Below are 26,843 nucleotides of genomic sequence, written 5' to 3'. Positions count from 1 at the left end.
GCAACAAAACAGGCAGTTACCACAACCTATCATGCTGCACAGTTATATATAACATAGATGTGTAAGTTAACTGCAAGTTAATCAGCAGCAAAATGGATTTTAAGACATCAAGAAAAAAAAAAGGACAAAAAAAAATTCATGCAGTTACCTTTCTCGTCTAGATTCCTCTCGTTTGCGTGCTTCTCGTACCTCGTCTTTCAGACGTCGTTCACGTTCTTTCTCTTTGTCCTGTTGACGCTGCATTTCATGACCATGCCGATCTTTACCTGCAGACCGCATGTGTAGCCTATCTCCTGTAAGCACAGAACCAATAAGAACAATTACACAATAAATAAATAGACAATGACACACACACGTCAACACATACAATACAGCACATATAATACATACATACATACATATATATATATATATATATATATAAAATAATAATAATAATAATAGGGATAAAAATCCAAATTTACAGGTAAAAACTCAAATTCAATTTATCAAAACTTAAAATTAAATTAATATTAGAAAGAACTTTGGTTCTTTTCTCTAAAACTATATATATTACGGAGATGTACTTGCATAGCAAGTGACCTGATCTGAGATCGTGTGCTGGAATGAAAACAATTGCAGCGTGGAAGGTGTTTATAAGCCATTTAAAATAACACACAAAAACCGTTAGATTCACTTCAACATTTAAATTTAATTTGTCAAAATATCTTCGTTGCTTTGAGACCGTGACCTGTTCACTGATGCAGCACAGAATTTTGTCAGTGAACAGGTCACGGTCTCAAAGCGACGAAAATATTTTGGCAAATTAAATTTAAATGTTGAAGTGAATCTGACGGCTTTTGTGTGTTATTTTAAATGGCTTATAAACACATTCCACACTGCAATTAAATATATATATATATATATATATATATATATATATATATATATATACACATACATACAGACACACATAAAAAACATCATTGTCATTTCTTTTTATCAATCTATTTACCTCCCATGCTAACAGAGGCTGGAAGGTCACCCAAAGTACATTTAAACATCTCTCCATGCACACCCACACTGAGATATTCCTAAAGTGAAACTTAAACAACTGCCATTCCTTAGCCTTTCAGCCCAAGTGACCATCACTACTTTTCCCCCTAGGAAATGCTCCCTCAAAAGAAAATACACAATATGAGAAATTTCATTAATACCTCAAATCTATGAAAAAGAAATACAGAATACATTTGGTTATATAAGACGCCCAGTGTCCCCATCCTGGCACTTGTAAAGACAATCGAGCGACATCGTTGCCAGTGCCGCCGGACTGGCTCCTGTGCAGGTGGCACATAAAATACACCATTTTGAGCGTGGCTGTTGCCAGTACCGCCTGACTGGCCTTCGTGCCGGTGGCACGTAAAAGCACCCACTACACTTGGAGTGGTTGGCGTTAGGAAGGGCATCCAGCTGTAGAAACACTGCCTGATCAAACTGGAGCCTGGTGCAGCCATCTGGTTCACCAGTCCTCAGTCAAATCGTCCAACCCATCCTAGCATGGAAAGCAGATGTTAAATGATGATGATGATGATAATCTGTAGCTTTTCATTTCATACTCTTACCCTAAAGTTACAAAACACTTCTCTTGCTCTTTCTTTCCAATAATTCAACAGAAAGGCCACATGTCATCATCATCATCATTATCATTTATTGTGCATTTTCCATGTTGGTATGGGTCAGACAGTTTGACAAGAGCTGGCAAACTGGGGGTCTGCACCAGGCTCCAATTGTCTGATTTAGCACAGTTTCTATAGCTGAATGCCCTTCCTAACATCAACCACTTTACAGAATGTACAGAGTGCTTTTTACGTGGGATGATTGATACTAAACTGGCCACAGAGGGATGTAAAGTAGGTAGATAGGTTTAGTTTGGTATGGTTAGGGTTAGGGTTTTTTAAAAAATCATATGGCGGTGTTATTTTTTTTTACCCCCGCCAAGGAGGTTATGTTTTTGCCGGTGTTGGTTTGGAAAATTGGGCGATTTTCAGCATGTGTGTATAAGGGTGGAAATAAGCTGCTTGGCGGAGGTCTGCGTTCTCCGAGTGCTTTTCTAGTTTCTATTGTAATATCACTAATCAATAAATAGATCACATCAGTTTTTTTCACTGAGCATGACTCATTCATTTGCATTGACATTTCTCCATCTTGTTCACATGTCAGAAAAATAACAGTTTGTAAGTCAGTCGCTCAACTAACTTAGTTCATTTTGTGGTTTAGCCCTCACCAAGTCAGCTCAAATCAAACAGGCCCATGATCAAAGATATTTCAGCTGTAACTATCATGTCTGTCTTTTTAGGTTTATTGTTTCTAGGGGCATAAAACTCATGTCTAAATATTGTACTTAACTTATGTTCAAACTAGCCATATCTGGCCTCTCACACCTATCCTACAGTGTTATTCTAAAAATAAACAATCATGTCATCAAAATTTCAGAGCCAAAAGATGATGTGAGACCACTTCAAAATATGTGCATCAATAAGCATTACATTTGACAGGAATTCTGAATGTTAAAGGGTCAGATAATTACAGTCCCCAGTATTTGACACAAGTACACTGCTACTTTATTTAATCAACACCAAAAAGATGAAAGGTAAAGTTGCTTTTGGCAGGATTTGAACTCAGAACACAAACTGATACACAAATGACTGCCCTTTATACCTGTTTTAGGTGCATGTATGCATGCATAATAATGATTTCAATAAATCAACTACATCAACCCCCAGTGTTCAACTGGTACTTGTTTCATCAACCCTCAAAAGATGAAAAGCAAAATTTACCATGCCAAGATCTGAACTTAGAACATAAAGATAGATGAAATGCCGCTGAGCATTTTCCATAGCATTGCATTAATTTATTGGACAGCTGTCAGGACTACTTAAACAACATGAAATATATTTTATATATCATCATCATCATCATCATCGTTTAACGTCCGCTTTCCATGCTAGCATGGGTTGGACGATTTGACTGAGGACTGGTGAAACCGGATGGCAACACCAGGCTCCAGTCTGATTTGGCAGAGTTTCTACAGCTGGATGCCCTTCCTAACGCCAACCACTCAGAGAGTGTAGTGGGTGCTTTTACGTGTCACCTGCACGAAAACGGCCACACTCGAAATGGTGTCTTTTATGTGCCACCCTCACAAGCCAGTCCAGGGGCACTGGCAACGATCTCGCTCAAAAATCCTACAGGAGCCAGTCAGGTGGTACTGGCAACGGCCACGCTCAAAATGGTGCATCTCATGTGCCACCCGCACAAGAACCAGTCCAGGGGCACTTGCAACGATCTTACTTGGCTTGCCGGGTCTTCTCACGCACAGCACATTTCCAAAGGTCTCGGTCAGTAGTCATCGCCTCGGTGAGGCCCAATGTACGAAGGTCTTGCCTCACCACCTCAGCCCAGGTCTTCCTGGGCCTACCTCTTCCATTGTTCACATTTTTATTTGGAAACTTCAAGAGATGAGAAATAAATCATTTTAATAGTGGAGCTCAATGTAGGCCAAGTCATAGCAGCCTGCAGCATATTAGGTTAAAAATCCTTTTGGATAGGAATAGGTTGATCATTGCTTTTGGGGCATAAACCCACATCTTCTGTAAACACAACAGATGTGATACCATTATATCATAATAATCCTACACAAACAGCCGTCAACCCTTTTTCGATTCAAGAGGTTTTTTTTGTTTTTAAGCTAGTACTCCACATGTTAATATTTACAGTTTTAAGCTGGCAGAATCGTTAGCACACCAGGGAAAATGCTTAGTGGTATTTTGTCCCTCTTTAGATTTTGAGTTCAAATTCTGGTGAGGTCAACTTTGCCTTTCATCCTTTCGGGGTTGATAAGATAAGTACCGGATGAACACTGGGGTCAGTGTAATCAACTTACCCTTTGACGGAAATTGCTGGCCACATTCCAAAATTTGAAACCATTATTCATAGCTTTTATCTAAGGCAGCAAACTGGCAGAATCGTTAGCATGCCAGAAAAAATGCCAAGTAATTTTTCTAGCTGTACGTTCAAAGTTCAAATGCTGCCAAGGCTGACTTTGTTTTTCATCTCTTCAGGGTCAACCAGAGTCAATGTGATTGACAATCCCTTCCCACGAAATTTCAGGCCTTGTACATATAGCAGAAAGGGGTTTTTTCCCCCAGTTTTATCTACTTCAAGCTTCACTTTTAGAATGATTTATTATTACCTCTGCCTTAGCGAAGGTGGAGGTATTCTTTTCAGTTGTATTTGTTTGTTTGTCTGAGGATAAGACATCTCAAGAACTGCTGGATGGATTTGGATGAAACTTTCAGGGATATTTGGCCTCATGACTGGCATGTACTGATTAGATTTTGGGATCGATCCAGTACCAGGACAAGGATTCTAGATTATTTTTCCTTTTATTTTTTACTTAATTTTTGACAGCAATCAGGTTCATTTTCAGTATTCTCGTTTGTGAGAGCAGTCGAGTTTATTTCAGATATTCTCATTTTAAAAATCATCTCTGGCTAATCATTGAAAGGACGTTGGTGTTGCCTTGGCAGAGGTTTGCACTCTCTGAGTGCTCTTGTTTTATAAATATATATCTCTACAAGATGTATGTCTTCTGAAGTATTTATTTTGTATGTATTGCTGCAATATTGTATCTGGCACTCTGTCAGTTACGATGCCGGGTGTTCCAGTTGATCCAAATAAACAGAACCGCTTGCTCGTGAAATTAACGTGCAAGTAGTTGAGCACTCCACAGACACGCGTAGCCTTAACATAATTCTCAAGGAGATTCAGTGTGACACAATAATAGGACAAGGCCGGTCCTTTGAAATACAAGTACAGCTCATTTTTGCCAGTAGGGTAACATGGAAAAATGTGAAATAAAGTGTCTTGCTCAAGGACACAATGTGCCAACAGGAATTGAACTCATGATGTTATGAGCACAAGCTGAATACTCTAACCACTAAGCCATGTATCTACAATATTGTGAGCAGCTTTTACAAAAGGGGTGTTTTATTTCTTCCTAACATTATCACAGATAATAGCTGGGTTAACTACATACAACATTATTTGATATAACGAAGGAGATTCTACATGATCACCACACTGGTTAACCATAACAGCCAAACTTGCCCTCATATCACACTCCAGTAGAATGATAGGTATAGGCACGGCTATGTGGGTAACAAAGAGAAGCAACAACTTCACAAAAAGAATACAAAGTAACAGACATTTAATATTCGTCTCGTATATACCTGTTGTCAGTCATGTAATTATTTATTGAGTAAAAAAAGTAATAGTTTGTTTCTTTTGTACTTACGGTGAACATACATCAATTAGTGTTGAAATGCAATACTAGCTAATGGCTTGCAGGCATAATCTGGAAACTACGAGACTACTAAAGAGTGAGTGATGGGGACAACAGCTGTCACTTCAACTGCATGCATGACACCAACTAAGTCATTAATATGAAGCAACAAAAGAGATGTACCAGCTGTGGCCATATTATTGATTTTTTCCCCTTTTTTTCGAGTCGAGTTTATCTAGGATAGCATCATCCAATGTTTTTTTTCTTCAACTTGTTTTTCCACACTCACATTCTTGGATGGATGCATATTATGGAGGCCTTGTTTTACAGCTAGATACCCATCGTATCACTATCCATTACCTATTTTTTAATCAGCGGATAGGTACAGCATAATCCGTAGGCAGGAGAGGTGCAGTCGGAGAGTGCAAAGTTCAGAATAAATAGTCCAGAATATAAAAAGGTAGAGAGTCCAGAAGTTCGTGTGTGATGAGTAGAGACAGGATTAGCTGGTGCGACCACGTGAGCGTGTGCTATGTATGGGAGAATACCCGAAAAAACAACAGACGAAGACAGGTGGTGCAAACAACAAATGGATGTATTAGTATAACGCTCGGGGAACAGAGAAATTCTTTAACGTTTCGAGCCTATGCTCTTCAACAGAAAGGAACACAGAAAAAAAATATATATATGTGGAGTGGTCAGCGATCTATCTTTTGTTACCATATTTCTGTTGAGATGCTCTGCGTTTGTTTCAATTAATTTTAAATATAACAAAGAATTTAGTAAAATGACTTCGTTATCATTAAGCTAGTGTTAGGAACATAAATTGTGACTAAGGTTTGGTGGAAGATTTTAATTCAGAACTTTTGAAAACAAGACATTTGTACTAGAGAGCCAGAGGCGGTTTCAGCCAGGTTGCTACTGAAAGGGTTAAACAAGGGAGTTTCCATCCCATTCATCCAACTCAGTCACGCGCCTGCGTTTCGCTTAGTTTTTTTCTGTGTTTTACTCCATAAATGTCACCAACTACCTACCCTGGTACCTAGCTGTAAAAACCATGCCAAAACAGATAACTGGAACCTGGTGCAGTCCTCTGGTTGGCGAGCTCCTGTCAAAAGATCCAATCCATGCCAGCATAGAAAACAGATATTAAATGATGATGATGATGATGATGAGTAAGAGGCCAGACCTGGTGGCTGGTACGAGCATAAACCCTGTAGAATATTTGTACCTGATGGGACCAGTTTAAATGTTAAAGGTTTAAGGGTCTCTTTTACTGACTAAGACTTTAGTTTAGACCATTGTTGTCTTCACTTATGAAGTAGAAAGACGAGGGAGTAATTTTGAAAATATTCTTTCTAATTCCAGCACATGGCCAGCAATTTTTGCTGCCTTGATTTTAGAGAGATGGAGGATCCAAGTATGATGAAAATACTAAAAGCAAAGAGAAAAAAGAAGGAAGGAAGGAAGGACACTTACTGTCCCTATCTTTTTCATGTCTGCTATTTCGTTCTCGCCACCGTTCTTCTTTGTGTTTGTGTTTGTGTTTATCTTTCTTCATAGCGTGAGCCTGTGGAGGTTTTATGTCTAATGACTCACTGTCATCCATGTAATCGTCTTTGCTGAAAGATGAGAAACACAGAGGACATTAAATGCAAACAACACACGGGTAAATCTCTTCCTAAGTAATTACAAACCATAAACAAAACAATAAAAAATAAAAACATTCTCTTTACGCTTTTACTTGTTTCAGTCATTTGAGTGCGGCCATGCTGGAGCACCACCTTTAATCAAGCAAATCGACCCCAGGACTTATTCTTTGTGAGCCTAGTACTTATTCTATTGGTCTCTTTTGCCGAACCGCTAACTGACGGAGACGTAAACACACCAGCATTGGTTGTCAAGTGATGTTGGTGGACACACACACATGCATATATATATATATATATATATATATATATATATATACGACAGTCTTCTTTCAGTTTCCGTCTATCAAATCCACTCATAAGGCTTTGGTCAGCCTGAGGTTATAGTAGAAGACACTTGCCCAAGGTGCCATGCAGTGGGACTGAACCCGGAACCATGTGGTTCGTAAGCAAGCTACTTACCACACAGCCACTCCTGCACCTAAAAATTAAAAAAATCTTCCTCAATAAATTCCATCCAATCCATAAAAGCATAAAAAAGTGGAGGTTAGATCAATGATGATGATGGTTTAAATGTATTGTACACACAAAAGTAGGAATGTGGCAGAATCGTTACAACATTAATCAGAATGTCTTGCAGTAATCATTTTGGCTTTCCGTGTTCCAAGTTCAAATCTCTCCAAGGCCATGTTTGTCTTTCATCCATTCAGGGTTCATAAATAAAGAGGACTAAACCAATAGTGAGACTGATTCTTCATACTGCTCCACCCACCAATCTCTCTTTTTCACTTTCTCACTGGAAGAAATTAGCAGTGTTCAAACCTGGAGAAAAACGGGTTTTTGCCAAGTTTAAAAGATGCCCCAAGACATATCAGCAGTTATGATGGCATCTCTTGCAGACTTCCAGCTCTGTCACCATAGATGAGCATGGCAAGAGATTCCTACTCTCTCTAACCATTAATATACAAACGGCAAGGAAATGTTCGTTAGCAGAATATTCTGTTTCTGAGAAAACTGACGCATACACCATCCCACCACCTCCTCCTTCCTTCCTAATTCCATCCACCCAAAGAACTGCATTCTCACCTGGCCCTTCACCACCTCCTTTCTACTACCCCTCCAACCACCTTTTTTGTAATTCTTTTGAATTTTCCCACCACCTTTCCTCGTTCATTTTAAAAATTTTTTTATTCTAATGAAGGACTAGTGTCTGAAACACCAAAGTTCTTTCCCTTCACTTTAAGCATTACACAGAAACAACATTTGTTAAAAACTCACCCCACCGCCCGCAAACCATGACACCTTATTTCTTTATTGCCCACAAGGGGCTAAACATAGAGGGGACAAACAAGGACAGACAAAGGAATTAAGTCGATTACATCGACCCCAGTGCGTAACTGGTACTTAATTTATCAACCCCGAAAGGATGAAAGGCAAAGCCGACCATGGCAGAATCTGAACTCAGAAAGTAGCAGCAGACGAAGTACCGATAAGCATTTCGTCCGGCGTGCTAACGTTTCTGCCAGTTCGCCACCTTCACATCTTGTTTTTGTGCTCAATGGCTAACATATTAACATTAGTTTCCAAAAACTTACTTGTCTTTAAGATAGTCGTCTTCGTCAAGGGCTTCTTTTGAATGCACTGAAAAAGAAACTAGGCTCTGCTTGTCATCGTCGTCCTCCTCATCTTCATCATCTGGATCCAACATATGTCTTTCTGGACTAGAAGCTAACTCTCCTTGTTCATAAGGGCTTCGAGAATGGTCAGTACCAGACATTTTGACTGCAATAGATATCAAACAGCAAGACATCATTTCTTTTTCTCTTATATTCAGCGAAAGGAAGAGAATGAAATAAAAAAAAAACTTTAATGCAATGGCAAAAATAAATCCATTGAACCAAAGGGTTTTTCAACCATCTATTTAGGTCAGTGCCCTCTTTCACCAAATACATTTTTACAAATGCCATCCACCTTCCAAAAAAAAAAAACTCACACCAGGTTATTTTAATCAAACAGAGTTTACTTTTGCAAAGCAATTTATCATCAGTTACATTGCTGCTCACTGGTAACAATGCCTAAATCCTATTCTAATCTCAGCTAAAATACTTTTTGAAAATGTGTTTAAAATATAAACATAGGACCAGGTTTAATACCTTATTTCTAAGAAAAATAGCAACTCCAGCCTAAACACCCTGATGATCAAAGGAACTCCACATTCATATTCCTGAATGCCCTGCTTCCTTTAAAACTGTTCCAACCATGACCAACTCATCTATTTTGGAGTAAAAATTTCATCTCAAGGTCATACCCTAAATTTGCTCCTCAATCATGTAGTTTTTGGGTTCAATCTCACTGCAGGGCAAATTGTATTTGGTTTATTTACTGCAATAAAAGTTAACTGGACGCTTCCGTATGTATGTTATCCCTATTCATATAAGTATCTTCCAAATTTCAACAGGGTTAACCTGGGTTAACAATCAAATTCATTTATAGGCACAAGTATAAACATGTGGTTAAGAAATTTGCTTCGCAACTACAGTTTTAGGTCAAGACCCCTTCTACAACAGCCCCTGGGTTAACCAACGCTTTCTGAATGAATTTTATGGGCAAAAATCTATGAAAGCCTGTCACATACATGTGCATCTTAGTGTTTGTCCACTGCTTCCCCTCCTGCTTCACAACCACTGTTGGTTTGTTTACATCCATAAAATTGATATGCTCAACTAAACCCTTCAAGGCGCTGCCCCAGCATTGCCGCAGCCTAATGACTCAAATGAAACTTATGAGAATTGTATTTGGTTTTATCTAGCATTTATGCTATGATATCATACATACAAATCTGTCACTATTTGTTTTTGTTGACTGGCCAAAGGTCAGCTAGAATCCAGCAGTTGATCAAAATCATTTTATTCATAATCACACACACACACACAGACACCTTTTATTACTATTATTATTATTATCAAGGCGGTGAGCTGACAGAATCGTTAGCACGCCAGGTGAATTGTTTAGCGGTATTTTGTCTGTCTTCGCATCCTGAGTCGAAATACCGCCAGGGTCGACTTTGCCTTTCATTCTTTCGGGGTCGATAAATAAAGTACCAGTGAAACACTGGGGTCGATGTAATTGACTGGTCCCCTCCCACCAAATTTCAGGCCTTGTGCCTATAGTAGAAAGTATTATTGTTTTCAGTCGTGTTTGTTTGTTTGTCGGTGGACAAGATACCTCAAGAACCGCTGGATGGATTCGGACGAAACTTTCAGGGATATTTGGCCTCATGACTGGCACAAACTGATTAGAGTTTGGGATTGATCCAGTAGCGGACAAGGATTTTGAATAATTTTTCCTGTTTTTTATTTAATTTTTGAGAGCAGTGGGGTTCATTTTCAGTATTCTCATTTGTGAGAGCAAACTAGTTTATTTCAGATATTCTTATTTTAAAACTCATCTCCTGCTAATCGCTGAAAGGAGGTTGGTGTTGCCTTGACGGAGGTTTGTGCTCTCTGAGTGCTCGTTACTATTATTATCATCATTATTAAAGCGTCGAGCTGGCAGAATCATTGGCACGCCAGGCGAACTGCTTAGCGGTATTTTGTCTGTCTTCACATTTTGAGTTCAAATTCTGCTGAGTTTGACTTTGCCTTTCACTCTTTTGGGGTCGATAAATAAAGTACTAGTGAAACACTGAGTTTGATGTAATTGACTGGTCACGTCCCACAAAATTTCAGCCTTGTGCTGAAAGGATTATTATTATTATTATTAGTTCTGAGAGGCAGTATAAATCCAGCTATACATTATACAAACAGATGTGATTTTAAGAAGCTCGCTTGTTTTGCAACCACATGGTTGTGCGTTCAATCTCACTGCACAACACCATGGGAAAGTGTCTTCCACAGTAGCCCCGTAAAGACCATGGCCTTGTAAAGGAATTTGGTAGGCGGAAACTGTGTATAATTCCTTCTTATTTATGTATATATACATATATATATATATGTGTGTATGTGTGTGTGTGTGTATGCCCCAACCGCTTGAAATGTTTATGTCCGCGTAACTTCGAGGCCTTGGTGAAAAGGACCGATAGAAGAATCCGACCTTAAAAAAATGTACTAGGGCCAATCTGTTTGGTTAAATCGGGGTTTCTCAACCAGTTTTTCCTATGGACCCTTTTGATTCGTATTTTCCTCTACCTGACCCCCATAACCATTCGATGTTAAAAAAAAAAATTCAATTATACTTCTAAACCCTATATCAAGGGTTCCCAACTTTATTTTGCTTATGGACCTCCTGAGAGCTATCTTATAATCTGTGGACCCCATATATATATATATATATATATATGCACATGTAAATTTTTGAAATGAAATTTGTGTTTTAGTAAAAACTAACAATGACGCAATTTCGTTATATTCGTAACATAAATTCCGGATAAATACACATGCCACTCCTAGTGAACAAAATTTATATATGGGCTCACAAATTACAATTTTTTACTCCTAGACCTTCTTAAAGCTTCTGTGGACCCCGGTTGGGAACCCCTGCTTTATATGGACCACGAATGAGAACCACTTTGAAGGGCTTTTCACTACCAAGGACTCCTTTTATTTAAATAAGTTTTCCCACGGACCCCTTTTAATGTGGTTATCCTTTATATATGAAATTTTGAATTTAGCTCACAAACCCCCAGTACTATCTTTGCGGACCACAGGTTGAGAACCACCGGATTAAACTCTTCAAAGGAGTCCTCCAGCATGGCCACAGTTCAACGACTGAAACAAGGAACAGCATGTAACCCATAAGACTTGACTGTAAAAAAGAAATGCTGCTGTATGACAGGGATTTTGTCATTAAAATCTCACGCATAAAACGCTACGACCAAACTCATAATTCATTGTGCGATTCAAACGGAAACTAAACTTTCATAAAAACCAATATGGAGAAAACGAAACGTACTAAAGAAAGAAATACTTATCTGTGAATTTCATTTCATTTACAAAAGAAAATTATGTCTTCAAATGAAGATATTTTATACATACAATTTTAAATTCATTTTAAAATGAAGCTGGTTTTTTGAAGTTTTATTTTTTAAGTTAAAAGTTTTGTTTCGTAGTGAAAAATCTTTTGTATCTTAAATTACGATTTCTGAAATTTTCGATAATTCTATCGAGTTGTTGCATTCTAAGTAAAAATTTCAGAGTTTTAGTACATCTGACAGTGAGTGCTCTTTCAAATACATAAAACAGTGCGTATTCAAATAAAAGTTTTAGAAATAACACATATTTCATATTGATTTAGCAGTGGATGGACACAGAAACTTTGCATTTCCGAGTCAGCTTTTACAAAACGAAAAAAAAAAAAATAATAAATTCTGTGGCAAAATTCTAATTCCGGTTGAATCAAAAATTGATGAAATAAGAAATTTTTCACACTTAAAAAAAAAAAAAAGACTATGCAGCCAAGGTTAGAACGCTTTTGAAAGACAGGATGGTCGTGACTGGAACACCTTTAAACATAGGCGATCGTTTGGAAATACTTAAGTTTTTCCAGCATCCGCAAGAAAATCAGACGTTTTATTTACAATTTAAAAAAAAAAAATCTTTTTGTATTCTGGATTTTTAACTGTAAGATAGCCAAAAGAAATATAGTCATAAATTTTAGAAATAATTAGGAATATATTGTCTCGAATTGCAATCAAGATTTCATAATACGAAAGAATATTTTGAAATATCAGTTAATCAACATCACCAGAATTAAGATGTATATTCAAAGATGTTTTACTTAACCATTTTCAAAATTTATATGATATTAAAAGAAAAATAAGTGCAACATATTGGATGTCTAGTATTAAGATGTGTAGTTATGAAAGAATTACATAATTTTCTTTCAGATTTATCTGAAGGAATTGATTGTTTGGATGAAACAAATCTATGGATCTGTGTGTGTGTGTGTATATAAATATGTGTGTGGGTATATATATATATATATCCATCATATTTATTATCTTTATCATATGATATTTACTTTGTATTATATTATACTTATTCATTGTGCTTTTACTTATTAATTTTCTATATGTGACAGTGGATGAGTTCATGAACCTTGGTTCTTTTCCCTAAAACTATGTTTTAGGGAAAAGAACCAAGGTTCATGAACTCATCGATGAAAATCCACTAACACTATATATAAAACTATATATTTATATATATTTTACTGTGTGAAGCTTAATTTAATTTTAATTTTTAATAAATTGATTTTAATTGAGTTTTTACCTGTAATTTTGGATTTTATCCCTAATATTATTATATATATATATATATATATATATACACCCCGCATGCGATATGTGTATATACAACTGGGAATTAGGGAAAAATCATGATGTCTTGCACAAGTACTCAAATTTTAGAACAGAAACAATGAAGGATATATCGATTAAAGTACTTGGTTAATATTTCGACGATCTCGCCAATATTTCATTTTATCAACCCTTGGGATGATGAAAAAAGCAACGCTGACTTCGGTGGGATTTGATCTGAGAACATAATGGAAATAATGTATAATGAAAGTATAAGAAGTGGATTTCCAATGGTTTTCATAGCTTAATTAGCGGGAAAGGACAATCCACAGAGACCCCTACGTCGACGGAAGGGTGTGAAGGAGAGATGAAGGTATCTTAAACTCAGGGACCAGACCCGATTGTTTACTCACAACAGAGAAAATTCCGTTAAAGAAAACCCAACGAGACAATCAGATTAGAGTGTTGGTTAACATGGGCTTATGAAGGAGGCTACGAAAAAATGAAGATTAACAAAGGAAATAAAATACACAATAGGAATTTTCAGTGTAAGACAATTACTATTTTAAAATATGATCGAGATCAAAGTCAAAAAATTCATGTAAAATAGATATAACTAAAATATAAATGAGAAATTTATGACAATTACCTGTTTCTCGAACGTAAATTGTTAAAAACTAAAGAAGACTTCCTATACGCATGCGCAGTGACAACGGTAAATTTTTTCCGAAATTAATGACGTTGATTCGTAAACACGAAGAGGAAAGCTACGTTTTAAGAAGGCACTGTTAATGATATCAACAATACTAATTAACAGGCACTTATTTCGTCATAGCTTAGAGTTATTTCTGTAGAAGGACCGACCAATTGTTGTTGAAATAAAGTTAATTCATTTATAGTATTCATTTTTTTTGTCGTGGTGTGTGTTTAGGTGTATATATTTTTATATATATTTATATATTATTTAATAACTACAATGGAAAGACTATCTCTCACCATATGGAGTACACTTTTTTTTGTCGATTTTACCATCACGGAACATTCTTTTTTTTTATTCTTTCATTTGTTTAAGTCGTTTTGCACATCATCATTATTATCGTTTAATGTCTGTTTTCCTTGCTAGCATGGGTTGGACGGTTTGACTGATGTCTGGAGAGCCAGTGGCTGCACCAGACTCCAGTCTGATCTGGCAATGTTTCTACAGCTGCATGACCTTCCTAATGCCAACCACTCCGAGAGTGTGGTGGGTGCTTTTTATGTGCCACCAGCACAGGAGCCAGTCAGGCGAGCCTGGCATCAATCATGATCAGATAGTGCCTTTTACAAGCCAGTCAGGGGTGTACTGGCATGAGCCACATTCGGATGGTGCCTTTTACATGCCACCAGCAAAGGAGCCAGTCAGGTGGCCCTGGCGTATATATATATATATATATATATATATATACATATACATACATATATATATATATATATATATATATATATATATATATATATATATATATATATATATATATATATATATATCATAAATATAAGGGATTAGCAATTGAGTTGCTTCTCCACCATACTGAAAATTTAGAAATAGCAGTCAAAGAACTACTGATTCTAAACTACAAATTTTTCTCTAAAACGGATGGCGATATCTATGGCACACATAGAACAAAAAACCGGAGGGAAAAGCACAAACAAAACAAGCCTTTAGTTAATTGGGCACGAATCGTTTCATGGTTAAGTGAATGAAAATTTCACTATTCCAATCTTCAGCCCAAATATTCTGATAAATTTGAAAGTGTCTCTAAAAAAATTCACGGTAATCCTTGGCCATGCGACACCAAAAATCAACGATAAGAAAGGCACTTTAATTCTATTATTAATTGACGATTCCCTGCCCTCATTTCTTGTATATATATATATATATATATATATATATATATATATATATATATATATACATATATATATATATATATATTTATATAAATAAGGATAAGATCGATATTTAAATATTGATCTTATCAAGTGGTCAGCATGGGAATAAAAACCATCAAAGGTAATAATTATTTAAAATTATAATACAGGGTATCAAGAGATACCACCAAGCTGAAAAATAGCAGTCAAATCCTGACTCTAAAACCACAATAAATGTCCGCATGGCACGATTAGAGAAGACGAAGACCAAATAAACCAGTAAAATAAAGATAATTCCAAATCCTGGATTTCTGGCTTTGCATAAATAATAATGCTCTGCCTTCATCAGTGGAATATACTCCAGTACATAAATACAAATACATGTATATAAACAGTATACTTACATATACGGACATATACATACATATATATGCACGTATGCACACGACTAGCTTAAATAGCCCGCCTAAACAACCTTTCATGCGATCCGGACAGAATATCAGCGCGATTCTGTCCGGATCGCACGAAAGGTTGTTTAGGCGGGCTATTTAAGCTAGTCGTGTGCATACGTGCATATATATGTATGTATACATCCGTATATGTAAGTATACTGTTTATATACATGTATTTGTATTTATGTACTGGAGTATATTCCACTGATGAAGGCAGAGCATTATTATTTATGCAAAGCCAGAAATCCAGGATTTGGAATTATCTTTATTTTACTGGTTTATTTGGTCTTCGGCTTCGCTAATCGTGCCATGCGGACATTTATTGTGGTTTTAGAGTCAGGATTTGACTGTTATTTTTTCAGCGTGGTGGTATCTCTTGATACCCTGTATTATAATTTATATATATCATCATCATCATCATCATCGTTTAACGTCCGCTTTCCATGCTAGCATGGGTTGGACGATTTGACTGAGGACTGGTGAAACCGGATGGCAACACCATTACTTAGAGAATGGAGCAACAAATACAAGAAAAAGCATTTTCGTTGGACTAGATAGCCTGTTTAAATCCGGAGGCACTCCTGGGGATCAACTGTATGGGTACCGTCTTGGGAAGAGGGCGTTCCATATTTAAACATCTCCTGGTTGCTTGGATGCTTCAGACTACCCCTGAAGGATCGAGGCAAACCTACCACTTATATATATATATATATATATATATATATATATATATATATAATAATAATAATATTAGGGATAAAATCCAAAATTACAGGTAAAAACTCAATGAGTTCATGAACCTTGGTTCTTTTCCCTAAAACTATATATATTTATATATATATATATATATATATATATATATATATATCCCTCTCTTTCTCTTCATGTACCATGCCCTCTGGCGTCAAGGTTATTGACCATGCTGCAAAAGTCTGATACATGACTTCTTTTGTGAGAGATTATAACAGATATGGTTTACAGTTGCCTTCTGGTTTATTTACAGTTTATTCTGCTCGTCTCCAGCTCTCAAGTTTACCTTTGAAGCAGAGGGCTGATTTAACCCTCAATAAAGGAACTGATTTGACTTGACATCATGTCATGTTCACACACTAATGAATCAGTAGAACTCCTTATGATCTATAAGTCCTGAAGGAATCTTCTATGAGTCCTATATGTCTTTGTCACAAGAGCATCATCAGCTATATTGATGCATTATTGGGGGTGTTTGTGACAGGTACTGACTGCAGGTGAGAACAGACCTAGGAGCAATGATGATAAGGGATAACGCTATCCTCTTTAGTCACAGGTAAAAAAGAATATCTATTTTTTAATTTTCATTTTTTATTTATACCAAAATACAGGTAAATAACACACTGGGTAAATTTTTAAAGAAATTTGTACACCTGATAGCAAAAGTGTCCTATATATTGGACAATATTGCTTAGGCAGCACTATTCAATCTTTTTATGATACAATACAAAACAGGTAGTATCTCTCTTCAAATATAGTGCTTTTTTACATTTTTCATACCAACCACATGGTTCTGGGTTCAGTCCCACTGCGTGGCACTTTGGGCAAGTGTTTTCTACTATGGCCTCGGGCCAACCAAAGCCTTGTGAGTGGATTTGGTAGACGGAAACTGAAAGAAGCCAGTCGTATATATGTATATATATATGTATGTGTGTGTATATGGTTGTGTGTGTGTTTGTCCCCCCCTCAACATCGCTTGACAACCGATGCTGGTGTGTTTACGTCCTCGTAACCTAGCGGTTCAGCAAAAGAGAACGATAGAATAAGTACTAGGCTAACAAAGAATAAGTCCTGGGGTCGATTTGCTCGAGCATGGCCACAGTCAAATGACTGAAACAAGTAAAAGAGTAAAAAGTCATGTTGTCCAATCTGTTGGACAGACTAAAAAAGTTTGTTTCGTTGAATAAACATTGAAGTCTTTTTTTTTTTTTAATTATAAACATTGTTCAAAATTCAATATGCTTAATTTTTGGCATGGATAAATAAAAAGTATGCTAACACTAGGTAAAAAAAATACCAATTTACTTACATCTGTGAGATTTACGTGAAAATGCAGCCATCCTCTATGACTTGTGAGCAAACACTGAGTCAGAATCACTTGGTCTTGGTTATATATGAGTTTTAGAGGTGTCCGATGAATTGGTAACTGTGACTCAGCTTAATTATAATTTATATTTGTTTTGTAATTTATGATGCAAACTTGTCCAATATATTAAACTAAGTGACTGAAGGGGTTATACTACTTCAAAACATCTAAATTCTCAAGCTGGAACCTCAACACCTGTTGCAGTTAAATGTTTTCAAAAGAACAAGTCATTACAGACACTTCAAACCAACTTTACTTTGTATGATTAAGTAAAAATTTAGAAATTATTCAAATAATTTCCAAGACCTTCTACAGAAACTTAAGAACTATCAATCTTTCCAGTCACATGTGTCCATCTTTTTATATGACAAAAAAAAAATTATGAAATGATAATTTAATTTAATTTAAAACTTTTTTCTAACATAGGCGTAGGAGTGGTTGTGTGGTAAGTAGCTTGCTTACGAACCACATGGTTCCGGGTTCAGTCCCACTGCATGTCACCTTGGGCAAGTGTCTTCTACTATAGCATCGGGCCAACCAAAGCCTTGTGAGTGGATTTGGTAGACGGAAACTGAAAGAAGCCATCGTATATATATATATATATATATATATGTATGTATGTGTGTGTGTATATGTTTGTGTGTCTGTGTTTGTCCCCCCAACATCACTTCACAACCGATGCTGGTGTGTTTATATCCCCGTAGCTTAGCGGTTCAGCAAAAGAGACCGATAGAATAAGTACAAGCCTTACAAAGAATAAGTCCTGGGGTCGATTTGCTCGACTAAAGGCAGTGCTCCAGCATGGCCACAGTCAAATGACGTAAAAGAGTAACAATATCACAAAAACCTACAAAAAAGGTCTAATACATCATCATCATCATTTAGCATCTGTTTTCCATGCTGGCATGGGTTAGATGGCTTGACCAGGACAAGTAAGCTGGAGAGCTGTACCAGGTTCCAGTCCGATTTGGCATGGTTTCTATGGCTGGAGGCCCTTCCTAACATCAACAACTACAAAAGTGTAATGGGTGCTTCTACAAGTCACCAGCATGGGTGCCACTTTCATGTCACTGGCACGAGTGCCTTCTAACATGTTACCGACACCGGTAACTACAATTTCACTTGGCTTAATGAGTCTTCTCATGCACAGCAAACTGCCAAAGGTCTCAATCCCTTGTCATCACCTCAATGAGACCCAGCATTCGAAGATCATGCTTCACCGCCTCATCTCATGTCTTCCTAGGCCTTTCATTTGTTTCTTTTATTTTATTTGGTTCAGACTGAAGACATGATGGAGCACAAGTTTGTACACTTAGTGTATATTCTATCAGTCTCTTTTGCCGAACCGCTAAGTTATGGGGAGGTAAATATACCAACAAAAGCTGTCAAGTGATGGTGGTGGGGACACAAAGGCAAATGCATATATTTATATATTATTATTATTATTATTATTATTGTTCAGTAGTTTTATTTTTATAAAGTGCTTTCACTTCACTACCGAGCGCAGCTCTGTGCGCCTTGGGTATGTGCTGTGGTTTGCTGTGGTGCTCTTATGTTTACTGTATTGAAAGTGTTTTGCGTAGAATGTGTGCAGTACCCAGTAGTGCAATTTTCTGTATGTTATATATATTTGTAAGTCCTGGTGTTTTTGTTATGTATTTGTCTGAATATTTTTTTATTATACCTAAGGCACCTACTATGATAGGAATTGTTTCTGTTTTTAATTATTATCATTATTATTATTATTATTATTATTATTATTATTATTATTATTATTATATAGAGAGATATCAATATTATAGTTTATGCTAGAAAGTCATTTTCTTTTTTTGTATTTTTTTTTTTTAAAGAACTATTTGATGTATAGGTAGACCAGAAAGCATAGAGAAGAATGGTCAATGTGATCTCAGTGCACTCAACATAGTGGAGGCACAATGGCCCAGTGGTTAGGGCAGCAGAGTCGAGGTCGTAGGATCGCAGTTTCGATTCCCAGACAGGGCGTTGTGAGTGTTTATTGAGCGAAAACACCTAAAACTCCACGAGGCTCCGGCAGGGGATGGTGGCGAACCCTGCTGTACTCTTCCACCACAACTTTCTCTCACTCTTTGTTCCTGTTTCTGTTGTACCTGTAATTCAAAGGGGCCAGCCTTGTCACACTCTGTGTCACGCTGAATCTCCCCGAGGACTACGTTAAGGGTACACGTGTCTATGGAGTGCTCAGCCACTTGCACGTTAATTTCATGAGCAGGCTGTTCCGTTGATCAGATCAACTGGAACCCTCGACGTCGTAAGCGACGGAGTGCCAACAACCTCTCATCTTCTCCAGCCGCTTGAGAACGTTGCTGTAACCGAGCGGTTCAGCAAAGAGAACTTTGGTATAAGTACCGAACTTGAGAAATAGTAAGTACTGGGGTCGGTGTGTTTCCCTAGCATGACCACAGTCCAATGTCAGAGAGAAACAAAACAATGAAAGTGGAGTTCAACATAATCTGCCGTCGTCGCAGACTACGTGTTCATCAAGGGACGAAACTCTAAAATTCCACGGACCATGGCTCTCCAACAATTTATAGTTTCGTACACATTCAAGATTATTCAACAGCTGTATTTACAATAATTCCAAGTTATTCCTCCAACCGGATAAACGCGAGTGGCGTGTTTTCTTACTTGATTACACGATGTTTTGGTTTTATGATATGATCCAGGAATTAAAACCACTGAGGTCGATACAATAAAATGAAAGTAAAATAATTTTCTGTAGTACTAATTAATTAAACTCGGTAATGAAATGAAACTGGGAGACTTTTATTGATTTCTTTGAAATTGCAAGTTTGTTGCAAAATCGTTTATGTCGAGAAAAAGTGGTTTACCTTGTTATATGATGAATGCATGTGAGAACTGTATGCAACATCATTAATATCGATTAACTGACTGAAAGAAATGTCATACAGGATATTTGTTGGCATACACACAAGTATGTATCCCCACCGACTTTGTTTCCTCCCAGAAAAATGGATATTTTTAAATGAAATTTTCTACAGACATGCTTCAGGTGGTGTAAATTCCGAATATATCGAAATTTGTTGTGAAAATGTTTTTTTTTTTTTTTTTTCGCGGATAGGAAGATGATTTCAGAAAAATCCACCCGAATTGGTATTGTTACCTCATAACTTTCCGAAAAATGGATATTTTTTTTTTTTTTGAAATTTTCTGTAAATACTTTTCAGATGGTGTATAGTACGATTACACCAGAATTTAACTTGAAAAAAAAAAAAAAAATGGTAGGCTCGTACACAGATACTGACCAAGTTTCATTTTGTGATGTGAATCAGTATTTATGTTACGTTTGTATGCGAGTTCATCAGTTATTTTTTTCCAACGTAAACTTTGATATGATCGTAATATACACCACCAGAAAGGTATTTATTGAAAATTTCATTAGAAAATATCCATTTTTGTGGAAGTTATGAGGAAACAAATCGAGGTAACACACTTGTGTCAGTATGTCCATTTATTTTAATAGGTTATTTGATAAATTCGTCTTTTTCTATTAATTTTAATCCTTTCTAATGTTTATTTGAAATAGCACGAACAATTTATTATCGTAGTATTTTATGGATTTTTTTTGTAGCTATATACTTTCTACAATTTTTATTTATCGCTTTTGAAATTTGAATAAATTTTACTTCTTTTCGTTGAGATCTATGACGATGGTCTGACATATACAAATATATATATATATATATATATATATATATATATATATATATATATATATATATATATATATATATATATATATATAAAGACGAACAAATTGATCTGACAGCATAATAATATGATGAACATAGAAAGTACGATTAACTTTCATGCATCGTTGAAATTAATTAATAATTCAGCTGTGGATTGCAATATATCAACACATTTGGTGAACCACCACACATCGCCTCGTAGAGTTTATGTATTGATCGACAACAGTTAAATGTCTTTGACGGTATTATCCTGTCTAATTGCTAGTTTTTATATCTTCTATCTTTTACTTGTTTCACTCATTGGTCTGCAGCCATACTGGGGCACCAGTCTGGATGCTTTTTTTTTTTCGGACAAATCATCTCCATTACTTATTTTGGTACTTATTGGTTTCTTATGTCGAACATCTCTGCTACGGGACGGAAATAAACCAACACCAGTTAGTTGTGAAGCAGTGGTGCTGGTGGTAAGGACAAACACAAAGACATACAGATGTGTGTGTGTGTATATATATATATATATCTTTTGTTTAATCATATTAGATTGTGGCCTTGTTGGAGCACCGCCTTGTAGAATATTACTCAAACGAATCTACCCCAGTACATCTTATATATATGTGTGTGTGCGTCTGTGTTTGTCACACAGACACCCAACGCGTGGCAACCGGTGTTGGTGTGTAGGCGTCCTTGTAACTTAGCGGTTCGGTAGAATAAGTACCAGGCTTAGCAAAAAAAATTAAGTGCTGGATTAGACTCATCCGACAAAACAATTCTGCACGGCATTGCTCCATCATGACCGCAATCAAATGACTGAAACAAGTAACAGATAAATATATGCACGTGTGTATTATTGCAAAAAAAACCCCCTGTAGCTAGAGCTACAGATCCCGTACTACACACGTTATAGATTTTCATTAAGAATATGTTCGTCATTTAGATGCAATTTTCAGATAGAGTTATTTCCCTTATAACATAGTAAGAACTAGTAATTATTGATCGAATTTGACACAAGGACACTTTGGAGGCAGCATTTTCTTTCTATGGATATTATGTAATATTTTCCGTGCATATGTGTGCGTAGGGAGGGGCTTAAGGACCGAGTGGCACAAACTCTTGCTGCGTCATTGCATACATTGCTTATGGACTCGCTATGGGATACTCGGTTTGCTAGAAATAGCAGTCAGATTTTCTCAATTACAAGAAAAAAGACACATTAGACAAATGATAAATACTAGCCCCCCCTCCAATAGTTGTGATTTAAAAAAAAATTATTTTGCTTTTCTTCTTTTTTTATCTATGAGAAGACTAAAATAATTTACTTCCATAGAATTCTTATTCTTTTCTACTCCAGGCACAAGGCCAGAAATTTGGGGGAGTAGGGCCAGTCGATTAGATCGACTCCAGTACGCAACTGGTACTTAATTTATCGACCCCGAAAAGCTGAAAGACAAAGTCGACCTCGGCGGAATTTGAACTCAGAACATGCAGACAGACGAAATGCCGCTAAGCATTTCTCCCGGCACGCTAACGTTTCTGCCACCTCGCCGCCTTCCCTACAATTCTTATTTGTCATAGTGTTGAACAGGTTTTAAAGGGAATATCACAGCAGGTCCATGAAACTGAAGAAGGTTGGAAGAAAGGGAAGAGTTAGACGCTGTAATTCTTCCCCCTACTGCCCCTGCGTAACCCCATCATTTCCATCACTAGATAACAGCATCTCACGACGTTCTACTTTGAAACGAATTTTTGTCCTTTGTTTTTGAACGGTCATGTAGGGTCTCGGTGCGGAGGCGCAATGACCCAGTGGTTAGGGCAGCGGACTCGCTCGCGGTCATAGGATCGCGGTTTCGATTCCCAGACCGGGCGTTGTGAGTGTTTATTGAGCGAAAACACCTAAAGCTTCACGAGGCTCCGGCAGGGGATGGTGGCGAACCCTGCTGTACTCTTTCACCGCAACTTTCTCTCACTCTTTCTTCCTGTGTCTGTTGTACCTGTATTTCTAAGGGCCAGCCTTGTCACACTGTGTCACGCTGAATATCCCCGGGAACTATGTTAAGGGTACACGTGTCTGTGGAGTACTCAGCCACTTGCACGTTAATTTCACGAGCAGGCTGTTCCGTTGATCAGATCAACTGGAACCCTCGACGCCGTAAGCGACGGAGTCCCAAACAACAACAAGTAGGGTCTCGGTCACGTAGAAGGACAACATTTCGAACCCGCGGACAACACTCTGGGAAGCAGTTCTATTACCTATCTCATAATTCTGATTCTTTTTCTGAGTCACTTATTCTACAATGCCCCAGTTAACACAATTTGGAAAAGATCATCGGTGATTTTTTTTTGTCTTACAGATTTGCTGCTTACAAGGAGTAACACCATTTGTAATTGTGGCTTCTGCTCTTCAGAATTTCGTTGATCTCGTTCCATCTCCCACCTATATATTCTCAACAGATTCGCCTCTTCTCCTCTCAAAGCCCACGTGGCGTTCAAAGTCCTGCGCTGACCATTACACCTCGTCCTTCCTCCACAGAACGTCGGCCCTCTGGAATCTTCTCACTGCTCATGTCTTTCTTGCATTCGCCGTGTGTGTGTGTGCGCGCGCGCGTCCCAATGTGTTCGTGGTAGAACATGTGACCGTAACCCACGTGTGATTTTTTCCTAGCCTTCTTCTCTCATTTATCTCTTGTCTCTCCTCTTTGAATTTACTTTCTTCTCTCACCCCACCATCCACGGAGGCCCTTTAATAGTTCATGAGATCTAATAAAACCGAAATATGTCCATTATTTTCACCGCTGCTTTTAACAACAACAGTATCCATTCCCGTCTACATGGTCTTCATTTTTCTAAAAAATCCTATTGGTTTATATAATTGGAATTATCTCCTTGATTATTACTTTCAAATTTTAAGCATCCTTAGAAGTCCTTGTCTGCAAATTACAATGATAACTTTAGTTAGTCTAAATTTTTATCAACCCAGTGAAGGCGCGTGGCTTAGTGGTTAGGGTATTCGGCTCACGATCGTGAGGTCGTGAGTTCAATTCACGGCGACGCGTTGTGTCCTTGAGCAAGACACTTTATTTCACGTTGCTCCAGTCCACTCAGCTGGCAAAAATGAGTAGTACCTGTATTTCAAAGGGCCAGCCTTGTCACGCTATGTGTCACGCTGAATCTCCCTGAGAACTACGTTAGGGGTACACGTGTCTGTGGATTGCTCAGTCACTTGCACGTTAATTTCATGAGCAGGCTGTTCCGTTGATCGTACCAGCTGGGACTCTCGTCGTCGTAACCGACGGAGTGCACCTTTTATCAACCCATTATATTCATATGTGAAATACTAAGGAACGTGTATTTTATATGCAGAACAATCCCTGAGGTATTTTCCCTCACGTCTATCGATACCAGCGTTTGTTCGTTGAGATGGTCACACCGATGCATAGAACAGGGACTTTTAACTTTACGTGGCTCAGCAACCCTTTCCCAAAAAAGAAAATCGATAAAATTTTACGAAGGTTCACCCCCAATGAATAGTTCCTCGTCTCAAAAACAAAACCCATAATTTAACGAATTGGAAGCCAATTTTGTGCATTAGTTTCCCATCAATCTTGTTGTTACCCATGTTCTAATTCCGACCCCAAATTTTTGTTAATGCGTTTATAATATAAATATTATCTGGTTTAAATATTTTATTTCTAAAACATATAACTCCTTTTGAGACCCCACCACCCTCAACCAGATATGACCGCTGCACCCTTGATATTTGCCGCCCCTTTCTTATCTCACAACCGTCTTCAAGGGATCAGGGTTAGGCTCCAGCTGTTTATAAACTCCCAGGTTATAAACCACTAAGCTAGAGAAATATTGCAGATAGATAGACAGAAAGTAACGTGTTTTATTTTTATTCTGAGCTTCTAAAGACACGGTCAATAATATTAAACCGCAATGGACGAAGCGATCTGTTAGAAGGTAACACTGGCTCACTTCACCAACCAATCAATACTGTTTTATAACTTGCCTATATACGCAAGTATTGGAGTAGGAGAAAGCGTAAAACGAAAAATATAGCATTGCGGTATTTAGCTATGTTCACTTACTTTGTGATTGCAAATACTACACAGGACTGGCTTTACCTTTAATATCTTCAAGGAGGCAAAAATTAATACCAGTAATAAACTGGTACTCGGTTTTATTGACTATATACTTTCGTTTCAAGTTTGTGACCTCTTGCCAAATGAAATAGACAATCAATTGTATAAATTTATCCGTAAAAAAAAAAAATGCGGGACATCTGCCATCTTTTGTCTTCCATTTGCTTGAGTCATTAAAGTGTGGCCATGCTGGAACACACCCTGGAAGGTTTTTTTGTCGAACGAATCGAATCCACTACTTGACTGATATTTTTTTTTTTTTAAAGTCTAGTATTTATTCTAACGATCTGCCCAACCGCTAAGTGGTGAAATCGTAAACAAAACAACACCTGTTGTTAAGCAATAGTGGGGAACAAACACACACATACAGGCGCGCGTGCACATATGCGTTTGTATATATATATATATATATATATATATATATATATATATATATATATATATGGGCGTGCGTGTGTGTGTTACTAATATTTAGTAGAAGCAGCAGAGTAACTCAATCCCCTCCCCCAAATTTCAGGCCTTGTGCCTATAATAGCCAGGATTATTATAATTATATATCATACGCATGTATATCATACATAATTTATAATATTGTAATATACATTTATATTTATTTTATAAATATAAGCATATATGCATATGTATTTATATACATTTATATATGTTTTATAGACATAAGCATAAATGTATATGTATTATATATATATATATATATATATATATATATATATATATATAACCTCGTGGGCATCGGTACCATTTTCCTCTTTCTCCGTTCTTCCATTCTCCGAACTTTCCATCTTTCCGACGAAGGGCTACGCCCGAAACGTCATACACTCTCTCTTTCCTTTCCTGAGCGTCCAATAATACTATCCATATCACGTCCTCACTTTGTTGTTTTTTTGTTTTTTTGTTATTGTGTTTTTGAACTATATATATATATATACTCATGTTTTGAGTTTATTTTTCCTGTTGGCCGCTGATTGTTTTAGGTATCCATTTGGTGGAGAGTAGGGATAGATAGACATTCTCTTTGGCTTTCCGTCATTGATTGGCCCAAGGGAACATCCAGGATACGATAGATACAACAAGCGACGGCTTCACCAGCATCCAGTTTGTACTCATTTCCGCTGAGAAGATTCGAAATGAAGTATCTTGTTCAGAGACACAATACACCGTAACCAATTACGCAGCATTACGGCATACCAG

General features: G+C 37.1%; 1 protein-coding gene across 10 annotated transcripts in view; it reads right to left on the bottom strand.

Annotated features, from left to right (window-relative positions):
* LOC106872191 (cyclin-dependent kinase 11B-like) overlaps positions 1 to 17,803 on the bottom strand; it is a 72,916-nt gene extending 55,113 nt beyond the window's left edge. For 4 of the 10 annotated variants that reach the window (XM_089357863.1, XM_089357866.1, XM_089357868.1 and 1 more), the window contains exons 1-4: positions 13,914 to 13,943; positions 8,568 to 8,754; positions 6,803 to 6,945; positions 149 to 293 (exon numbers count right to left, since the gene is read on the bottom strand). In XM_089357863.1, coding sequence (XP_089213989.1) covers positions 149 to 293; positions 6,803 to 6,945; positions 8,568 to 8,749 — 470 coding nt within the window. In that variant the 5' untranslated portion in view covers positions 8,750 to 8,754; positions 13,914 to 13,943. Of the gene's footprint in view, positions 1 to 148; positions 294 to 6,802; positions 6,946 to 8,567; positions 8,755 to 13,410; positions 13,505 to 13,913; positions 13,944 to 17,686 lie in introns of those variants that run through there. The other 6 variants (XM_089357862.1, XM_089357870.1, XM_089357865.1 and 3 more) reach the window with 5 other exon arrangements.
* Positions 17,804 to 26,843: the final 9,040 nt, after the last annotated feature.

The sequence above is a fragment of the Octopus bimaculoides genome, chromosome 9 (genome assembly GCF_046866305.1).
Source record: "Octopus bimaculoides isolate indiv1 chromosome 9, ASM4686630v1, whole genome shotgun sequence".
Taxonomy (NCBI): domain Eukaryota; kingdom Metazoa; phylum Mollusca; class Cephalopoda; order Octopoda; family Octopodidae; genus Octopus; species Octopus bimaculoides.
The sequence above is the reverse complement of the archived record's forward strand: the minus strand, read 5'-3'. Positions and strand labels throughout refer to the sequence as shown.